Raw genomic sequence first — 18,697 nt, forward strand, 5'->3', positions numbered from 1 at the left:
TCCCATTCTAGGTGTCACCGCTCTCATTTCCCCTGCTGGTTTACCTTTAAACCAGCACACCAGGGCTGTGCCCAACGGGGGTCCCTGTGGATCATCCAACGCGGGTCCTCCCATGGCTGATGGAGTTGGAGCAGCGGCCGAAGCTCTTCCCGCAGTCGGGGCACTCGGGGCTTCTCTTACCGGTGGGTCCGTTGGTGGGAGGTCAAGGCAGAGCTGTCCCTGAAGCTCTTCCCACACTCCCCACACTTGTGAGGCCTCTCCCTGATGTGGATGGGAAGGTGGGTGTAGAGGGTGGAGCTGTCCCACATTCCCTACACGTGTAGGGCTGTTCCCCAGTGTGGATGTGCTGGTGGCTGAGCAGCTTGGTGCTTGTGCTGAAGCTCTTCCCACATTCCAAGCACTTGTAGGGCCATTCCCTGGTGGGGATGCAACGGTGTTTGCAAAGGCTGGAGCTGTCCCTGAAGCTCTTCCCACACTCCCCACACGTGTAGGGCCGTTCCCACTGTGGATCATCTGGTGTCGGCGCAGGGCGGAGATCTGATTGAAGTTCATCCCACATTCCTCACACGTGTAGGGCCTTTCCCCACTGTGGATCCTCTGGTGTTGGAGCAGGTAGGAGCTCCGCTTGAAGCTCTTCCCACACTCCTCACACATGTAGGGCCGTTCCCCACTGTGGATCGTCTGGTGTCTGAGGAGGTTGGAGCTCTGATTGAAGCTCTTCCCACACTCCCCACATGTGTAGGGCTGTTCCCCAGTGTGGATGCGACGGTGCCTGTGGAGGGTGGAGCTGTTCCTGAAGCTCTTCCCACACTCCGCACACGTGTAGGGCCATTCCCCACTGTGGATCATCTGGTGTCGGAGCAGGGTGGAGATCTGGTTGAAGTTCATCCCACATTCCTCACACATGTAGGGCCTTTCCCCACTGTGGATCATCTGGTGTTGGAGCAGGGCGGAGCTCTGATTGAAGCTCTTCCCACACTCCTCACACATGTAGGGCCGTTCCCCACTGTGGATCGTCTGGTGTCTGAGGAGGTTGGAGCTCTGATTGAAGCTCTTCCCACACTCCCCACATGTGTAGGGCTGTTCCCCACTGTGGATGCGACGGTGCCTGTGGAGGGTGCAGCTCTTCCTGAAGCTCTTCCCACACACCCCACACGTGTAGGGCCTTTCCCCACTGTGGATGCGACGGTGGCTGAGGAGGGTGGTGCTCTTCCTGAAGCTCTTCCCACATTCCCCACACGTGTATGGCCGTTCCCCGGTGTGAACGTGCTGGTGCCTCAGGAGGTGGGTTCTCCTCCTAAAGCTCTTCCCACATTCCAAACACCTGAAGTGCTTTTCCCTGCTGGGAGGCTGCTCAGGGACCACCAGCTCGCAGCTCCGCCTCAAGCTCCGGCCGCCTTCCCGGCACACGCTGGCTCTTTCCTCCTCACAGCCCCCTGGGCTGGCTTTGGAGCCCCTCCTGCGGGGGCATCTCCGGCCCTTTTCCTCCCCGCTGCCTTCCTGCGCCGGGGAGCCCTTCAAAACGGCCTCTCCCACCAGGCTCTGCCGGGGGGATTTGTCCTCCGCGCTCTCCGGCCTCACCTCGGGGCCTGGGGCAGGAACCAACAAGGACACGCAGGGGATTTGCCTCTGGCCCACAGGGAAGCCCAAGGACATCCCCCCAACTCCGGCCCCGGCAGGACGGCCACAAAAGACAAAAGACCCACCCAAAGGGGCACTGACTTCCTCCTCACCTGCCTGGGGGGCCCAAGGCACCTTCCTCTTCCTCGCAGCCTCCTCCTCCATCCGCCCAAGCTTTGGGAAGCAGAAATCCTGCTGGGGAGGGAAAAACAAGGTGTGAGCACGTTGTCCTGGGGGTTCCTCCTGCCCAAGTCCAGCTCTAGGACTCACCGGGCATCTTGTCCATAAAAACCCCCAAAATAATAACATTCAGCTTTTGGGGGTCCCAGGGGTCCCTTCTCCCCTCACTCTCTGCTTCAGGGGGCCGGGTTCGCAGACATTCCCCCTCTCCGCCTTCTCCACTTTCTTGGCCCGGGGATCCCAGGGGTCCCCACTGCCCAGGCTGCCCCTTCTCCGGGACCCCCCTTGCAGCCTCCCGGGGCTCCCGGGGCTCCTCCCTCTCCCTGCTCCCCCCTCCAGCCTGCCGGGGGTCCCCCAGCTCCGCCATCGCCCCGCTCCGCTCTCCACACTCCGGGGCTCCCGCCCTTCCTCCCCCCACCCCCGGCTCTCCCGAGGGCTCCCCAAACCCGCTGCCTCGGCTCCCTCCGGCTCCCCCGGACCAGCCCCCCCCGCCCACACCGGCCTCACAATGGAGCCGCCGGGGCCTCACCCACCAACACCAACCCCCAACAAGGGGGGGACCCGCAGCCCCCCGACCACCCACGGGGCTCTGCCCACAACCCACCCCGACACCGCCCCAAAACACCCCCCGGGGACCCCCAGCAGCCCCCCGGCACACAGCCCCGCACAAGGGCCGCCTGTGCCCGAGCCAACAAAACGCCCCCACAGCCGGGGGGACACCAGAGGCTGCCCCGGGGCAACGAGAGCAGGGAGCGGATCGGGCCCCGCACACGTGGCCGGGCTCTTGGCTCAGCCGGCCGGGATCGGCAACCAACAGCACGGCCCCGACCGCCGGCTCGGCACAGCGAGCCCGGGGTGTCCCCTCTCCAGGGCCCCCCTCTCCACAGATCAACGCATGGGGACACCAAGGGACCCCCAAGGGAACCCCTTGCCCGCTCTCCCACCTCCCCTTAGCCCCCCTCGCCCACCCCTTGCCCACCGGCCCCCCAAACCCCGGCTCCCCCCAGCTCCCTTTGGGGCTCACCCACCGCCCCCCGCGCTCCCTTTGGGGGTCCTACCCCCCGTTTCCTCCCTTTCCCCCCTTTCCCATCGGCTCGTCCCCCTCCCCCGCTCACCCCAGAGCTCCGCCCGCGGCCGCAGCGATGCAGCAGGAGAAGGAGGGGCGGCAGGAAGGGCAGGGAGAAAGGCGGAGCGGGAACGGCAACAGGATCGTCCCCCCCGCCCCATCTCGCGGGGGATCGGGAAGGGGGAGCTTGTCCCAAATATCTTGGTGGGGGTTTTGGTGTTTGTTTCTTTTTTGGAAGGGGGGGGTGTAGGGGGAGAATGTTTGGATCTTACAGGACTCCAAAGCTGAGCCGCAAATGCCCCTTAGGGGGATTTTGGGGGTCCCCGGTGGGTGTTTTGCAGTGGTGGAGGGATGGGTTGGCGGCAGAGCCACGGAAGTTCAACAAGGGGCAGTGCTGGATTCTGCCCCTGGGATGGGGCAACCCCAGATGTGGGGACAGAGTGGGAATGAGAGGCTGGAGAGCAGTGCTGGGAAAGGGCCCTGGGGGTCCTGGGGGGTGCCCACTTGGCCAGGAGTCAGCAGTGCCCTGGCAGCCAGGAGGGACAACCCTGTCCTGGGGGCATCAGGCCCAGCATGGCCAGGCCAGGGAGGGGATTGTCCCGCTCTGCTCTGCCCTGGGGCGGCCTCACCTCAATAGTGGGGCACTCGGGGGGGACACAATGGAAGGAAGAGATTGAGCCAGTCGAGAGTGTCCAAAGGAGGCCACCAGGATGGGGAAGGCTCTGCAGGGGAAGCCTTAGGAGGGGCAGCTCAGGGCACTTGGGGTGTTCAGCTGCACAAGAGGAGACTGAGGGGAGACCTCATGGCAGTTCCAACTTCCTCAGGAGGGGCAGAGGAGGGGCAGGCCCTGAGCTCTGCTCTGGGGGGACCAGGGACAGCCCCCAGGGAATGGCCTGGAGTTGTGTCAGGGCAGGCTCAGGTTGGATGTTAGAAAGAGGTTCTTCCCCCCCAGGGTGGTTGGCACTGAACAGGCTCCCCAGGGCAGTGGGCACAGCACCAAGGCTGACAGAGCTCCAGCAGAGTTTGGATGATCCTCTGGGGCACAGGCTGTGACTCTTGGGGATGGGCCTGGGCAGAGCTGAGGGTTGGACTTGATGATCCCTCTGGGGTCCCTTCCAACTCGCACATTCTTTCATTCTGGGATTCTCTAACACCCCACCTTTGCCTGCTTTGCTGCTTCTGTGAACCACGAGTTCCTCCCTTCATTGTTTCTTTCCTTTCCTTGGCTGTTTTCTCTCCATTGCAGTTGGTTACACAGAAATTTTCTAGGGCACATTCTGGACAACCACTGCTGGTTCAGTTCTATCTCAGAGCCTGAGATCAGCCTTATGGAGCCAAAGGAACCCTGGGACACTGCGGAACCCCATGGGATCAAGGGACCATCGTGACACTGCGGGACCTCATGGAATTAAAGGAACCCAGGGGCTACTGTGGAGCCTCATGGAACAAAGTTGCCAGTGTGACATGTGGGGCCTCATGGAATCAAACGAGCCCTGAGACCTTTGGTACCCTCATGGAATCCAGTGGCCTTTGTGACCCTGTGGAACCTCATGGAATCAAAGGGCCACTGTGACACTGCAAAACCTCATGGAACCAAGGGGCCATTCCAGAATCACAGAATCAACGAGGTGGGAAAAGACCTCTGAGATCATGGAGTCCAAGCCATGACCCAACCCCACCCTGTCAATTAGACCATGGCCCTGAGAGCCACGTCCAGTCTTTTCTGAAACACCTCCAGGCACGGTGACTCCACCCCCTCCCTGGGCAGCCCATTCCAACACCCAGTCACCCCTTTTGGGAAGAACTTGAGCCTCCTGTCTGACCTAAACCTCCCCTGGTGCAGCTTTAGGCTGTGCCCTCTTGTCCCACTGTTGGTTGCCTGGGAGAAGAGACCGACCCCCCGGGTCCCCCCTCCTGTCAGGGAGTTGTAGAGAGTGAGAAGGTCCCCCCTGAGCCTCCTTCTGCCCAGGCTCAGCAAGCCCAGCTCCCTCAGCTGCTCCTCACAGCACTTGTGCTCCAGAGCCTTCAGCAGCCCCAGTGCCCTTCTCCAGACACGCTCCAGCACCTCAACACCTTCCCCAAAGTGAGGGGCCCAGAACTGGGCACAGCACTCGAGGTGTGGCCTCAGCAGGGAGAGCCCAGGGGCAGAATCCCTGCCCTGAAGGCAGCTCCCTGCAATCAGCTCTGCTGCAGCCCTGCAGGGCCCTTCTGCTCCTTGTCCTGCAGCTCCACCATTCCCTGCTCCCTGCAACCCTGGCTCCCTCAGCCTTCCCCTGCCCAGCCAGACCCCCTTGTCTGGCAGCAAGAGAGCAGCCCTGGGCAGCCCAGGGATTGTCTGGGGCCCAGAGCTGTCTGCCACAGCCTCCAGCATCTCCTGGCTTGCCTGTGCCCAGCCCTGCTGCCCTGCCAGAAGATCCCACGGTGTTCCCACTTGCAATGGAATGGGGGACCTGCTCCCAGGCTTTGCAGGCCCTTCTGTCCCTTCATCACCCACCTGATGATTCAACCAAGGCTCTGTGGGATGATTGTCAGTGTTCCTGAATCACGAGATGTGCCCACCCAAAGACATTTTCAGCATCTCTGTCCTGCCTTGAGATCAGCTTCTCCTCCAGCACAGCCCCTCAGGGGCTGCAGAGACCCCCCGACAGCAAAGGCCTCTCCTGCCAGGGCTGCAGAGACCAACCCAGCCTTTCCCTGGCCTGGGGGGAAGCGTTTCCCCTTTCTGTGCTGTCCCATTGCCATCTGCCCCTCCAGCACGTCTCTGCTCCAGCCCAGCACTTGCACACATCGGCTCTGGGCACTCGGTGCTGCTGCTGGGAACGAGATCATTTCCTGATTTGTTTAAATGAATGGTGTTCATTAACTTGTTAGTTAATTGCTTTAGTGAATCATAACCAGAATATTCATCCTAAACAGTGGGTTAGTCTTAAGTCACTATTGGCCAGCACTTAGCAAAGTTTGTCATCACCTGCTCTTGTGGGAACAGGCTTGGGAAAATTATTGCAACTCTGAGTTTTGCTAAACTAGCCCTGATCTGCTTCAGTGAACAAAGCCTGGGGAGAGAGGTGGATTGCTGAAACTGGACACAAGGAATGCAGAATTTACAGACCACAAGGACATTGTGCAGGAACTAGAAGATAAAGAAGAGGTTAACAAAGACCATACATTAGGTGTTGGAAACTCCCTACCTGGGAAAAGGATAATAAAAAGCCTGAAAAATGGGGACTAATTAGGGTGAGAAGTGAGAAGTCAATAACCAATAGAGGACAGAATACTAAATACTGAAGAGGATGATGTAAGTTAGAACTGATGCCCTTTAAATTCTTTCTTTGTTAAACACATATAAATAAGTGAAAAGGCTGGGGGGGCAGGGAGGGCTGGAGTTATCCCCAACACACCCCCTGACCAGAAGAAAGTGGTGTCTGACTGGCTGATACAAAAGGACAGAGTTGGAGGGTTTCATTTGTCCCATTTGTGGCTGCAGCAGGAAGAGCAAAGTCTTCTCCTCTGGAAATGTTTCTTCCCTCAGGGTGTCTGGTGCACATTCCAGTGGGCACACAGGGGAATGCTGGGCTGGAATGTTTGTTTCCAGGTGGCCTGCACAGTATCCCCTGGCACAGGGAGTGGCCACAAGGCCACCTGGAAACAAACATTCCAGCCCAGCATTCCCCTGTGTGCCCACTGGAATGTGCACCAGAGCACATCTTTCTCTCCCAGGCTTTGTTCACTGAAGTTTATCAAGGGTAACTCTCACAAAACTGACAGTTCTAGTGCTTTTCCCAAGCTGTGTTCTCTCCAAAGTAGCTTGTGAGGAATTTTTGCTGTGTGCTGGCTAAAGGTGATTTATGGCCTAACACCCCCTCTGTGATTAATGGAAACAACGAATCCAAAGGCAAAGTGGGCCCACTGAAAGATTAGGAAAGGTCTCTAATGTCCAGGAAGGGCCCCCTGCTGCCACCAGACCCTTGGCTGTGGCTCCTCGGGGCGAGTCTGTGATTCCCCCCGAAACTGGGACTAAAAGGTTCCCCTTTGCAATGGTGCCCGTCTGTGCCTGGTGCATTGGGAGAGGCCTGTGCCGAGGGCAGAGCTGGAGAGCCCCTGTGCTGCTCCAGGCCTGCAGAGCTGCCTCTCTGCCTGCAGCCCTTGCCAACTGGGAGCGGGCAGGCCTGCGGGCTCCCTGCCTGCTCTCCAGCCTCTCCCGGGCCTCGGGCGCTCCAGCCCCGGCCCACTGGGGCTCCGCTGGCCTCGCTCCGTGGGGCCCGTGTCTCCTGCCCCTGGGCAGCCCCAGCCCACCCCGCTGGGCCATGGGCTGGCTTTGCCCACAGCCGGGAGCTTGGAGAGCCTGGGGGGAAAGCTTCTGCCAGGGGGGTCCTTCCCAGGCCTCCCGTCAAACCAGGCGGGGTCTCTCCTGAGAGCAGGAATTCTCCCTTGCTCGGCAATTTTCCACGGGCCTTTGCAGTGGAAGTTTCTGGCAGGGGAGTTACAAAATTGGGAAGTTTCTGAATGCTTTTCAGTTGGGGTAGTTGTCACATAAGTGTCCAGGTTTTGGAGAAGAGATGCTGAACAAGGGTCCTCTGTATCCAACTGTAAATACTCTGCTCAACAGACAAGGTCAAGTAAAGTTCAAGCTCCAAACAAGCACCAGAGACCACCAAGAGGCCACCAGAAGGCCCCCAGTGACCAAATAAGGACTTTGGAAGGACTTCAGAAGGACCTCTCTGAGCTAATTCCCATGGGTGTGATCTTTCTGAGGGAAGGAGTGAATATGTAAGACATTTGCTGGATGTGTAAAATTGTGAGTAAATCTCAGCTGCCCTGGGGGAGAACAGGGCACACTCATGGTTGGGGGGAAGATCCTCCCATGGGTGAGGGGCTGATAACAGAGAATGGCTGCCCACTATTGCTCCCAAATTGAGCCTTGGGGGTTTCTTTTCTGCCCATTTAGGGTCCCACCATGAGGAGACAAGTGCCCCTTGCAGCCCTGGGCCCTCACTGCCTCCTTGTCCCTGCTCAGCAGCCTGGGAGGTTGTCACAGGTTTACTTGTTCAAAAAAACCCAGGCAGGGAATCTTTCTTTGCCCTGCATTGCTGTAAGGGGGGATGTTGAACGGGGGAGGGGAGATTTTGCCTTGGGTGATTGACCCACACAAAAGAACCAACCAGCACATCCACATTCCAGGCTGAAGACTCTCCAAAGGCTGTGGGGGCAGTGAGGAGCTTTTTATTTTACTCTCTCCTCAGAAATGGGAGGCACTGCCTGGAGGATGCCACTTGCCCCTGCATGGTCCCAGTTGCTCCCAGTAGGATCCCACTAGGAGTCCAGTCACCCCCAATGATCCCAGTAAATTCCAGACACTTCCAGTGGATTCAATGAATCCAGTTTGATCCCAGTCATCCCCAGTATGGTTGCAGTCCCTCTCCCATACTCCCAGTATTATTGCAGTCACTCCCAGGATGATCCCAGTATGATCCCAGCAGGGGCCCAGCTGCTCCCACTCTGATCCCAGTTGCCCCCAGTGTGGTTGCTCCAGGATGGATCAGGAATGGGGACCCCTCTGTGCCCCCCCCTTGTGTCCCCGTGTTCTGGGGGAGCTTTGGGGGGACATCTGCACCCCAACACGGCATCCAACGCATCCCAAAGTGTGCTGGGACCCCCTTAAACCACCCCACAACCCCCAAGGAACCCCCAAACCCACTCAGAGCCCACCCAGGACTCCACCTAACCCTTTTTTTGGGGGGACTTTTATGGGCTCTGGTGTTACTGGGAGCCCTTCCCACTGCAGGCGAGGAGCTCTTGGGTTAGAGGGGGTGTTGGGAAGGGGGGGTCGGTGAGTCAGAGGGGGTAAAAGGGGTGGTGGGACCCCAAACTGAGTGGGAGGGGAGTGGGACCCCCCAAAAGTGGAGGGGGAGGGAGGCTGCGAATTGGGGGCTGATGGGAAGGGGTGAGAGAGGTCAGAAGAGTGGGGAAAAGGGGAGGGTGGGACCCCCAAACTGAGCATGAGGGAGGTGGGGATTGGGGGATGATGTGTGAGGGGTGGGAGAGGGGGAAAAAGTGGGGGTTGGGACCCCAAAACTGATCTTGGGGTGGCTGGGGATTGAGGGGACCATGGAGAAGTGGGAGGAACAGGGAGAGGGGTGGAAAAGGGGGGGGTGGTCTGGAGGGATGGATGGTCCCATGGGGGTCTTTGGGCACTGGGGGGTTGGGAAAGGGGGTGGTCCCCCTGAGCTCCCAACTTACTCTGGGTGCTGGTGGCTGCTGGATCCAATCTCAGCCTTGCATTGTGCCAACAGTTGAAATTTAGAGCAATTCTAGAGGGGTGACTGAACCATGTTTGTCCCCCAGGCTTTAATGATGGCAAATCAGATCTATTGAAAGAAAATGAATTCTTTTGTTTGCAAATGATGACACAAAAGCTTTTAGTCAGAATTATTTAGTGAACAATAGAAACACTAAAACTACCAGTAGTACAGGATAAGATAGGACAGGGCACTACACTAAAGCAATTGTTGAAGCAATTCTACTAAAGGTAGCAAACAAGCAAGAATTCTTAATTAGAGATGGATGGAACTCCCCCAGACCAGCGCTCGTGGGGAGATCTCTGCTCTCAACCTCCAGCAGTGACCTTGGGGGGTCCCCAGCCAAGGCAGGAATCTCCACACACCCCCAAGAAGGGTTCTGTTGGAAGAACCTGCCCCTGGGAAAGGGGACTGGCCCTTTCTGGTAGAAACCCATGGACTGACAGTCCTTGGACTCCAGGGGTTCCCTCACCATCAGGGGCTTCATTTGGGGTGAAACCAGTCTGGGGTCCAACATCTCCTGCCTTGGCCTGGCCCCCTCTCAGCTCAGCACTGACCCCTTTGCAAATGGGGCATTGTCTTGGTGCCATTGCAGGGGGATGTCCTGCCCCAGTGTCCCAGTGTTCCTTTAATTCCCAGAGGCCCTGCAGTGTCCCAGTGGCCCCTTGATTCCATGACCTTCTGAAACACCTCAGGGTTCCTTTGGTTCCATGAGGCCCCCATGTCCCAAAGGCCCCTGGATTCCAGGAATTCCGCAGCGTCACAAGGTTCCTTTTTTTCCATAGGGCCCTGCAGTGTCCCAATTGTGCCTAGATTCCAGGAGTATCCAAATTCTCCCGGGGTTCCTTTGGTCTTAGGAGGTCCCGCAGTGTCCCAGCGGCCCCTTCATTCCAGGCAGGCCCAGGGAGACGAAGCCAAAGACGGAGCCCCGACCCCGTCAGCATCTTGGGGGGCGGGGGGGCAGGACCTGGGAAACGGCTGGGAAGGGACTGGGATGGACTGGGACAGACTGGGATGGACTGGGACAGGTGGGATGGACTGGGATGGACTCGGATGGACTGGGATGGACTGGGACAGACTGGGATGGACTGGGATGGACTGGGCCACCAGGATACACCGGGACCAGGACTGGGACCCAGCAGGACCCCCGGGAGCAGGATCTGAGCACACTGGGACCCTCCAGGACCAGAACTGGGGCAACAGGGATCAGACTGGGAGCAACTGGGACCACACCGAGGGCTACTGGGAGCAACTGGAAGCCACATAGGATATAGTGGGAGTGCCTTGGACTCTCTGGGATCATACTGGTGGAAACTGGAATGTTACTGGTGCATCTGGGAGTGACTGGGAAGGACTAGGAGCATTCTGAGGGCTCTACTGGGATATACTGGGAGTGTCTGTAACCACGGTGGGGGTGACTGGGACCGTACTGGGAGTGACTGGGACTACGTGAAGGGGAATTAGGACCAGGCTGGGGGCAACTGGAAGGAATTCAGTGACTGGATCTACAATAGAAGCAACTGGGATTGACTGGGACTGTCAGGAGGGAGGACTGGGATCATACTTGGAGTGACTGGATCTGTGCTAGGGGCAACTGGGAGCAACTGGGACCATGATGGGGACAACTGGGATCATCCTGGGATCACGGTGGGAGAAGCTTGGCCCATGCTGGGAGCAACTGAGACCACACTGAGGGTGACTGGGGTCATCCTGGGATCATAGCAGGAGTGAGTGGGATCATGCAGGAGGTGATTGGGATCATACTGGGAGCAACTGGGAGAGACCAGGAGTGACTGGGATCATCCTGGGACTGACTGGGCGCTGAATACGAAAAATCGGTCCGAGAAACTGCTCAGAGACTTTTTTATCTTTAAGCAGCAAGGGATTTGTTTATTCAACGTTGGGAGCAAGCCAGCTGGCGCTGGACAAACTTGCTGGAAGGCTTCACACAAAATCAGCATTTTTCTACAATCTTCAGCTAGGATTAAATGCATATTCAAGTGATTACAACATCTATCGATGCATATTAATAACAGGCGGAGTAGAGGTGGAGCTCAGGTGGGGCTTGGGGCGGTGTTTCTCTTGGCCCTCAACCCTGAGGGTACTTCCACTCTTCCTCCATGGCTCTGGGGGCTTCAACTCATCTTCCTCAGCTTGACCTTCCTTCTCTTCCATTCTTCTTGACCCGCTCACTGAAGCTTGGAAAAAGCCCTGGCTCCCGGCCTATTCCTCCTATTCCAATGTCTCCCTGATCCTGCTGTCTCTCTAATTTATCCCCTCGAGGCCTAGGACATGTTCCTGTACTATTCTCTGAAGCTTTGCTCCAGTCAGTAGAACAGAACGAGCACAGATGGTCTTGGATGTTGGTAGCTTGTTAGCAGGCCCCAATTTCTTAGTTAACTCTTTTGGGCCTGGCCTCCTGTTTCCCCAGGGACACAGCCCGGGCCCGGCTGTTCCCATTCCCATTCCACGGGTTTGCATTCCTGTTCCAGGTGTTCCCATCCCATTCTAGTTGTTCCCATCCCATTCCAGGTGTCCCCATTCCCGTTCCGGGAGTTCCCATTCCCATTCAAAGTGTTCCCATTCCAGGTGTTCCAATTCCCATTACATGTGTTCCAATTCCCTTTCCAGGTGTTCCATCCCATTCTAGGTGTCTCCATTCTCATTCCTATTGTCCGTCCTCCCATTCCTGGTGTTCCCATCCCACTTCTGTTTTCCCCATTCCCAGTTCTTGGTGTTCCCATTTATATTCCAGGTGTCTCCATTCCCATTCCTATTGTCCCCATTCCCATTCCAGGTGTTCCCATCCCACCTCTGTTTTCCCTATTCCCATTCCAGGTGTCTCCATTCCCATTCGAGGTGTCCCCATTCCAATTCCTGGTGTCCCCAGTCTGCTCCCAATGTTCCCATTCCCATTCCAGGTGTCCCCATTCCAATCCCAGGTGATCCCATTCCCATTCCTGGTGTTCCCAACCTGCTCCCGATGTTGCCATTCCCATTCCCAATGTTCCCATTCCCAGCCCAGGTGTCCCCATTCCCATTCCTGATGTCCCCATTCCCATTCCAGGTGTCCCCATTCCCATTCCTGCTGCCCCCATTCCCATTCCAGGTGTTTCCATTCCCATTCCTGGTGTCCCAATTCCCAATCCTGCTGTCCCCATTCCCATTCCAGGTGTTCCTATTCCAATTCCAGGTGTTCCCATTCCAGGTGTTTCTATTCCAGTTCCAGGTGTTCCCATTCCCATTCCTGGTGTCCCCATTTCCATTCCAGGTGTTCCCATTCCCATTCCAGGTGTTCCCATTCCAGGTGTCTCCATTCCAGTTCCAGTTGTTCCCATTCCTGGTGTCCCCATTTCCAATCCAGGTGTTCCCATTCCCGTTCCAGGTGTCCCCATTCCAATTCCAGGTGTCCCCATTCCCATTCCTGCTGCCCCCATTCCCATTCCAGGTGTTTCCATTCCCATTCCTGGTGTCCCAATTCCCAATCCTGCTGTCCCCATTCCCATTCCAGGTGTTCCTATTCCAATTCCAGGTGTTCCCATTCCAGGTGTTTCTATTCCAGTTCCAGGTGTTCCCATTCCCATTCCTGGTGTCCCCATTTCCATTCCAGGTGTTCCCATTCCCATTCCAGGTGTTCCCATTCCAGGTGTCTCCATTCCAGTTCCAGTTGTTCCCATTCCTGGTGTCCCCATTTCCAATCCAGGTGTTCCCATTCCCGTTCCAGGTGTCCCCATTCCAATTTCAGGTGTTCCCATTCCCATTCCTGCTGCCCCCATTCCCATTCCAGGTGTTTCCATTCCCATTCCAGGTGTTCCCATTCCCATTCCATGTGTTCCAATTCCCATTCCAGGTGTTCCATCCCATTCTAGGTGTCTCCATTCCCATTCCTATTGTCCCCATTCCCATTCCAGGTGTTCCCATCCCACCTTTGTTTTCCCTATTCCCATTCCTGTTGTCTCCATTCCCTTCCAGAAGTCCCCATGCTAATTCCTGGTGTGCTCAGTCTGCTCCCAATGTTCCCATTCCCATTCCAGGTGTCCCCATTCCAATCCCAGGTGTTCCCATTCCCATTCCTGGTGTCCCCAAACTGCTCCCAATGTTCCCATTCCCATTCCAGGTGTCCCCATTCCAATTCCTGGTGTCCCCAGTCTACTCCCAATGTTCCCATTCCCATTCCAGGTGTTCCCATTCCAATTCCAGGTGTTCCCATTCCCATTCCTGGTGTCCCCAACCTGCTCCCAATGTTCCCATTCCCATTCCCAATTTTCCGATTCCCAGTCCAGGTGTCCCCATTCCCATTCCTGATGTCCCCATTCCCATTCCAGGTGTCCCCATTTCCATTCCAGGTGTCTCCACTCTTATTCCAGGTGTTCCCATTCCCATTCCTGGTGTCCCCATTTCCATTCCAGGTGTTCCCATTCCCATTCCAGGTGTTCCCACTCCAGGTGTCTCCACTCCAATTACAGGTGTTCCCATTTCCATTCCAGGTGTTCCCATTCCATGTGTCTCCATTCCAATTCCAGGTGTTCCCATTTCCATTCCAGGTGTTTCCATTCCCATTCCAGGTGTTCCCATTCCAGGTGTCCCCATTTCCATTCCAGGTGTTCCCATTCCAGGTGTCCCCATTTCCATTCCAGGTGTTCCCATTCCCATTCCTGGTGTTCCCATTCCATGTGTCTCCATTCCAATTCCAGGTGTTCCCATTTCCATTCCAGGTGTTTCCATTCCCATTCCTGGTGTCCCCATTTCCATTCCCGGTGTTCCCATTCCCATTCCTGGTGTTCCTATTCCATGTGTCTCCATTCCCATTCCTGGTGTCCCCATTTCCATTCCCGGTGTTCCCATTCCCATTCCTGGTGTTCCCATTCCATGTGTCTCCATTCCAATTCCAGGTGTTCCCATTTCCATTCCAGGTGTCCCCATTTTCATTCCAGGTGTTCCCATTCCTTTTGTCCCCATTCCCATTCCTGGTGTCCCCATTCCCATTCCAGGTGTTCCCATTCCCATTCCAGGTGTTCCCATTCCAGGTGTCTCCATTCCAATTCCAGTTGTTCCCATTCCCATTCCAGGTGTTCCCATTCCCATTCCTGGTGTCCCCATTTCCATTCCAGGTGTTCCCATTCCCATTCCTGGTGTTCCCATTCCAGGTGTCTCCATTCCAATTCCAGTTGTTCCCATTCCCAATCCAGGTGTTCCCATTTCCATTCCAGGTGTCCCCATTTCCATTCCAGGTGTTCCCATTTCCATTCCAGGTGTCCCCATTTTCATTCCATGTTTTCCCATTCCCATTCCTGGTGTTCCCATTCCCGTTCCAGGTGTCTCCATTCCCATTCCAGGTGTTCCCATTCCCATTCCAGGTGTTCCCTCCCCATTCCACATGTCCCCATTCCCATTCCTGCTGCCCGCATTCCCATTCCTAGTGTCCCCAGTCTGCTCCCAATGTCCCAATTCCCATTCCAGGTGTTCCCATTTCCATTCCTGGTGTTCCCATCCCATTGCTATTGTCCCCATCCCATTCCTGATGTCCCCATTCCCATTCCAGGCATTCTCATTCCCATTCCAGGTGTTCCATCCCATTCTAGGTGTCACCGCTGTCATTTCCCCTGCTGGTTTACCTTTAAACCAGCACACCAGGGCTGTGCCCAACGGGGGTCCCTGTGGATCATCCAACGCGGGTCCTCCCATGGCTGATGGAGTTGGAGCAGCGGCCGAAGCTCTTCCCGCAGTCGGGGCACTCGGGGCTTCTCTTACCGGTGGGTCCGTTGGTGGGAGGTCAAGACAGAGCTGTCCCTGAAGCTCTTCCCACACTCCCCACACTTGTGAGGCCTCTCCCTGATGTGGATGCGATGGTGGCTGTAGAGGGTGGAGCTGTCCCACATTCCCTACACGTGTAGGGCTGTTCCCCAGTGTGGATTTGCTGGTGGCTGAGCAGTTTGGTGCTTGTGCTGAAGCTCTTCCCACATTCCAAGCACTTGTAGGGCCATTCCCTGGTGGGGGTGCAACGGTGTTTGCAAAGGCTGGAGCTGTCCCTGAAGCTCTTCCCACACTCCCCACACGTGTAGGGCCATTCCCACTGTGGATCATCTGGTGGCGGCGCAGGGCGGAGATCTGATTGAAGTTCATCCCACATTCGTCACACATGTAGGGCCTTTCCCCACTGTGGATCCTCTGGTGTTGGAGCAGGTAGGAGCTCCGCTTGAAGCTCTTCCCACACTCCTCACACATGTAGGGCCGTTCCCCCTTGTGGATCGTCTGGTGTCTGAGAAGGTGGGAGCTCTGTTTGAAGCTCTTCCCACACTCCCCACACGTGTAGGGCCGTTCCCCAGTGTGGATGCGACGGTGCCTGTGGAGGGTGCAGCTCTTCCTGAAGCTCTTCCCACACTCCGCACACGTGTAGGGCCATTCCCCACTGTGGATCATCTGGTGTCGGAGCAGGGTGGAGATCTGGTTGAAGTTCATCCCACATTCCTCACACATGTAGGGCCTTTCCCCACTGTGGATCATCTGGTGTTGGAGCAGGGCGGAGCTCTGATTGAAGCTCTTCCCACACTCCTCACACATGTAGGGCCGTTCCCCACTGTGGATCGTCTGGTGTCTGAGGAGGTTGGAGCTCTGATTGAAGCTCTTCCCACACTCCTCACACGTGTAGGGCCGTTCCCCAGTGTGGATGTGCTGGTGCGTCAGGAGGTTGGATCTCTTGCTGAAGTTCTTCCCACATTCCAAGCACCTGAAGTGCTTTTCCCTGCTGGGAGGCTGCTCAGGGACCACCAGCTCGCAGCTCCGCCTCAAGCTCCGGCCGCCTTCCCGGCACACGCTGGCTCTTTCCTCCTCACAGCCCCCTGGGCTGGCTTTGGAGTCCCTCCTGCGGGGGCATCTCCGGCCCTTTTCCTCCCCGCTACCTTCCTGTGCCGGGGAGCCCTTCAAAACGGCCTCTCCCACCAGGCTCTGCCGGGGGGATTTGTCCTCCGCGCTCTCCGGCCTCACCTCGGGGCCTGGGGCAGGAACCAACAAGGACACGCAGGGGATTTGCCTCCGGCCCACAGGGAAGCCCAAGGACATCCCCCCAACTCCGGCCCCGGCAGGACGGCCACAAAAGACAAAAGACCCACCCAAAGGGGCACTGACTTCCTCCTCACCTGCCTGGGGGGCCCAAGGCATCTTCCTCTTCCTCGCAGCCTCCTCCTCCATCCGCCCAAGCTTTGGGAAGCAGAAATCCTGATGGGGGGGGGAAACAAGGGATGAGTGCGTTGCCTTGGGGGTTCCTCCTGCCCAAGTCCAGCTCTAGGACTCACCGGGCATCTTGTGTCCATAAAAACCCCCAAAACACCAACATTCAGCCCAAGAACCGCTCCCAAATTCCCCCTCTCTGCTCTCTGGCGTTAGGGGGGTCCCCGTGTCTGGTCTGATGGCACTTCTGCCTGCATTGGGGGTCCCCCTTCTCCGGGCTGCCGGGGGTCCCACGGCTCCGGGGGGTTCCCACTCTCCGGGGTCCCCTTTAGTGTTGTCAGGGGGGTCCCAGGGCTCACTTCTCCCCACTCTGTCTCCCGGGGCCGGCCGGTCCTCCTCTCTCGGCTCCCACCCTCGCAAACCTCTTGGCGCTCTCGGCTCCCACCCCGCCTCAAGGCCCCCCCTCCTCTCCACACTCCAAGGCCTTCCCCCTCTCCGGGACCCCCGCTTAAGGGGCCCGGCGCTCCCTCTCTGCTCCCCCCCCTCCAGCATTCCGGGGGTCCCCCAGCTCCGGGATCACCCCTCTCCGCTCTCCCCACTCCGCGGCTACCAGGGTTCCCCCCCGGCTCTCACGGGGGCCCCCAAACCGCTCTCGCCCCCCCCGCCATTGCCCAGCCACCGCCAGGACCTTTTGGCTGCTCTTCTTTGTGCTCCCGCTCGGCTCCTCCCTCGGCTGGGCCGCCGCTTTTGGCGGGTTTCCTCCTCCGGGATCCACCCCTTGCAGCCCTTCCCCCCCTGGACCAGCCCCCTTGGGCCCCCCTTGGGCCCCCCTTGCCCAATAAGTCTGATTATACAGACAAGCAATTGGTTTTAACCCACAAAACCCAAAGGTATAACCCAGCACCCTGGGGCATGAACAAAGTGGTTTTCCTTGGGCCCCCCCCTGAGTCCAAAGTAAAGGGAGAGGGAAAAAAAACCTGCTGGTGGGAGAGCTGTTGCAGTCTGGTCAGAAGTGGTGATTGCAGTCCAGTTGAGGGTGGTGGTCTCAGTCTAGTTGAGAGTGGTGAGCTGCAGCCTTCCTGTGGATACCACGAGTGGTGGAAAGGTTCTGAAACTCCAGGTTTATATATTCTCCAGTTCAGGCAGGAATGGTCAGTGATTCCCTCAGAGCGGGGAATTCCATAAAAGGATATGAGGGTTCTCTGAGCGGGGAATTCCATAAAAGGATGCTCAGTTCGTTCTCTCAGAGTGGGGAATTCCATAAAAGGATATGAGGATTCTCAGAGTAGGGAATTCCATAAAAGGGTATGAGGACAGGGACACCCTCCCCACCTCGCACCCCCCCCCCCCCCACCCCCCGACAACAGTTCCTGGGAAAATGGCATGGAAGGCCATAGAATACACACTTTTGGGCTACACCCATCCAGTGAGGAATCGGTCCCAGCTGTTCTAACTAGGACACTGTGTCCCTCATCGCTGCCATCATCATCATCATCGGCCTCGTGGCAGTCGGTGTCTGGAAGCTCCGATCCGGTAACTCCCGGGATGGAGGTCGGCAAGGGGCACGGATCCGCCCGGCAGCATTCCGGGGATCCTGTGCCACGGGTGCTGATCCCGCTTTCTTTCCATAGGGAAGAGGGAGGGGAATGGATACGACCCCGCGCCCACCAGTGAGTCCCAGCAGCGTGTGTGGATCCAGATCCTCTGTGCAGGGATCCCAGGATGGATGCCGGGATTCCAGAGGGGAATGGGGGCCTAATGGCTGGAGCGGGATTGGAAGGGGATTCCAGCTCAGGGCAGGATTCCAGAGTGGGATCAGGTGGAGTTGTGGACGGGGATCAGAGCTGGATTCTGGAGTGGGATTGGGGTGGGATGGACGGAGCAGGATCAGGTGTGATTCCGGAGCAGTTCCTACTCTCCCTGGGCTCCACAGCCGGCTCCATCCCCTGGGATGGGAACAGGGACATGGTGACTCCTTTCCCCGCTCTCATCCCAGCAGGAATCACGGCCTGAGCAATCCTGGAGCTGGATCCACCCCTTCCCTCTCCCTGTGGAAAGGCAGGAGCTGCTGGCAGAGCTCATCCCGCTGCTCCCACCCACCTCGGCCCCCTGCGGCTCTTCCCGATGGATCAACTTCCTGCTTTTTCCCGTGTGAAATCCAGGACCACAATTATTCCTGAGGCTTTAATTTGGGTGTGAAAATCTCCTGCTTTGGGCAAGAAATCCTGGCTCCCTCCTCCGGCATCCGGCAGTTCCTCTGTGGGAACCAGGAATGGGAATGGGGACAGGGGGGACTGGGATGGGGACATTGGGGACAGGGATGGGGACACTGGGACTAGGTTGCAGACATCAGGAATTGAAATGGGAA

General features: G+C 57.4%; 1 protein-coding gene and 1 long non-coding RNA gene across 2 annotated transcripts; one reads left to right on the forward strand and one right to left on the reverse strand.

Moving 5' to 3' along the window:
• Window positions 1-509: 509 nt before the first annotated feature.
• On the reverse strand, window positions 510-16,420 carry LOC127464831 (zinc finger protein 3-like). Its single transcript, XM_051775295.1, has 4 exons — window positions 16,299-16,420; window positions 16,062-16,154; window positions 1,277-1,496; window positions 510-537 (listed from the first exon to the last, which is right to left on the reverse strand). The coding sequence occupies exons 1-4, from the start codon at window positions 16,348-16,350 to the stop codon at window positions 510-512; spliced, it is 393 nt and encodes a 130-aa protein (XP_051631255.1). The 5' UTR covers window positions 16,351-16,420.
• Window positions 16,421-17,706: 1,286 nt separating this feature from the next.
• LOC127464829 (uncharacterized) lies at window positions 17,707-18,424 on the forward strand. The gene is made up of 3 exons (XR_007901656.1): window positions 17,707-17,862; window positions 17,961-17,999; window positions 18,326-18,424. It is a non-coding gene; the product is annotated as an uncharacterized LOC127464829 (long non-coding RNA).
• The last annotated feature ends 273 nt before the right edge of the window (window positions 18,425-18,697 follow it).

The sequence above is a fragment of the Manacus candei genome, unplaced genomic scaffold (assembly GCF_025592945.1).
Source record: "Manacus candei isolate 608988 ecotype Guabito, Panama unplaced genomic scaffold, ASM2559294v1 h1tg000279l, whole genome shotgun sequence".
Lineage (NCBI taxonomy): Eukaryota > Metazoa > Chordata > Aves > Passeriformes > Pipridae > Manacus > Manacus candei.

Coding starts and splice junctions, on each gene's coding strand:
- LOC127464831 (XM_051775295.1), bottom strand. CDS start 16,350: ATGGAGGAGGAGGCTGCGAGGAAGAGGAAGATGCCTTGGGCCCCCCAG. Junction 16,155..16,298: donor GCCTTGGGCCCCCCAGGCAG/GTGAGGAGGAAG, acceptor TTCCTGCCCCAG/GCCCCGAGGTGAGGCCGGAG. Junction 538..1,276: donor AGGAGAACCCACCTCCTGAG/GCACCAGCACGT, acceptor AACTTCAATCAG/ATCTCCGCCCTGCGCCGACA.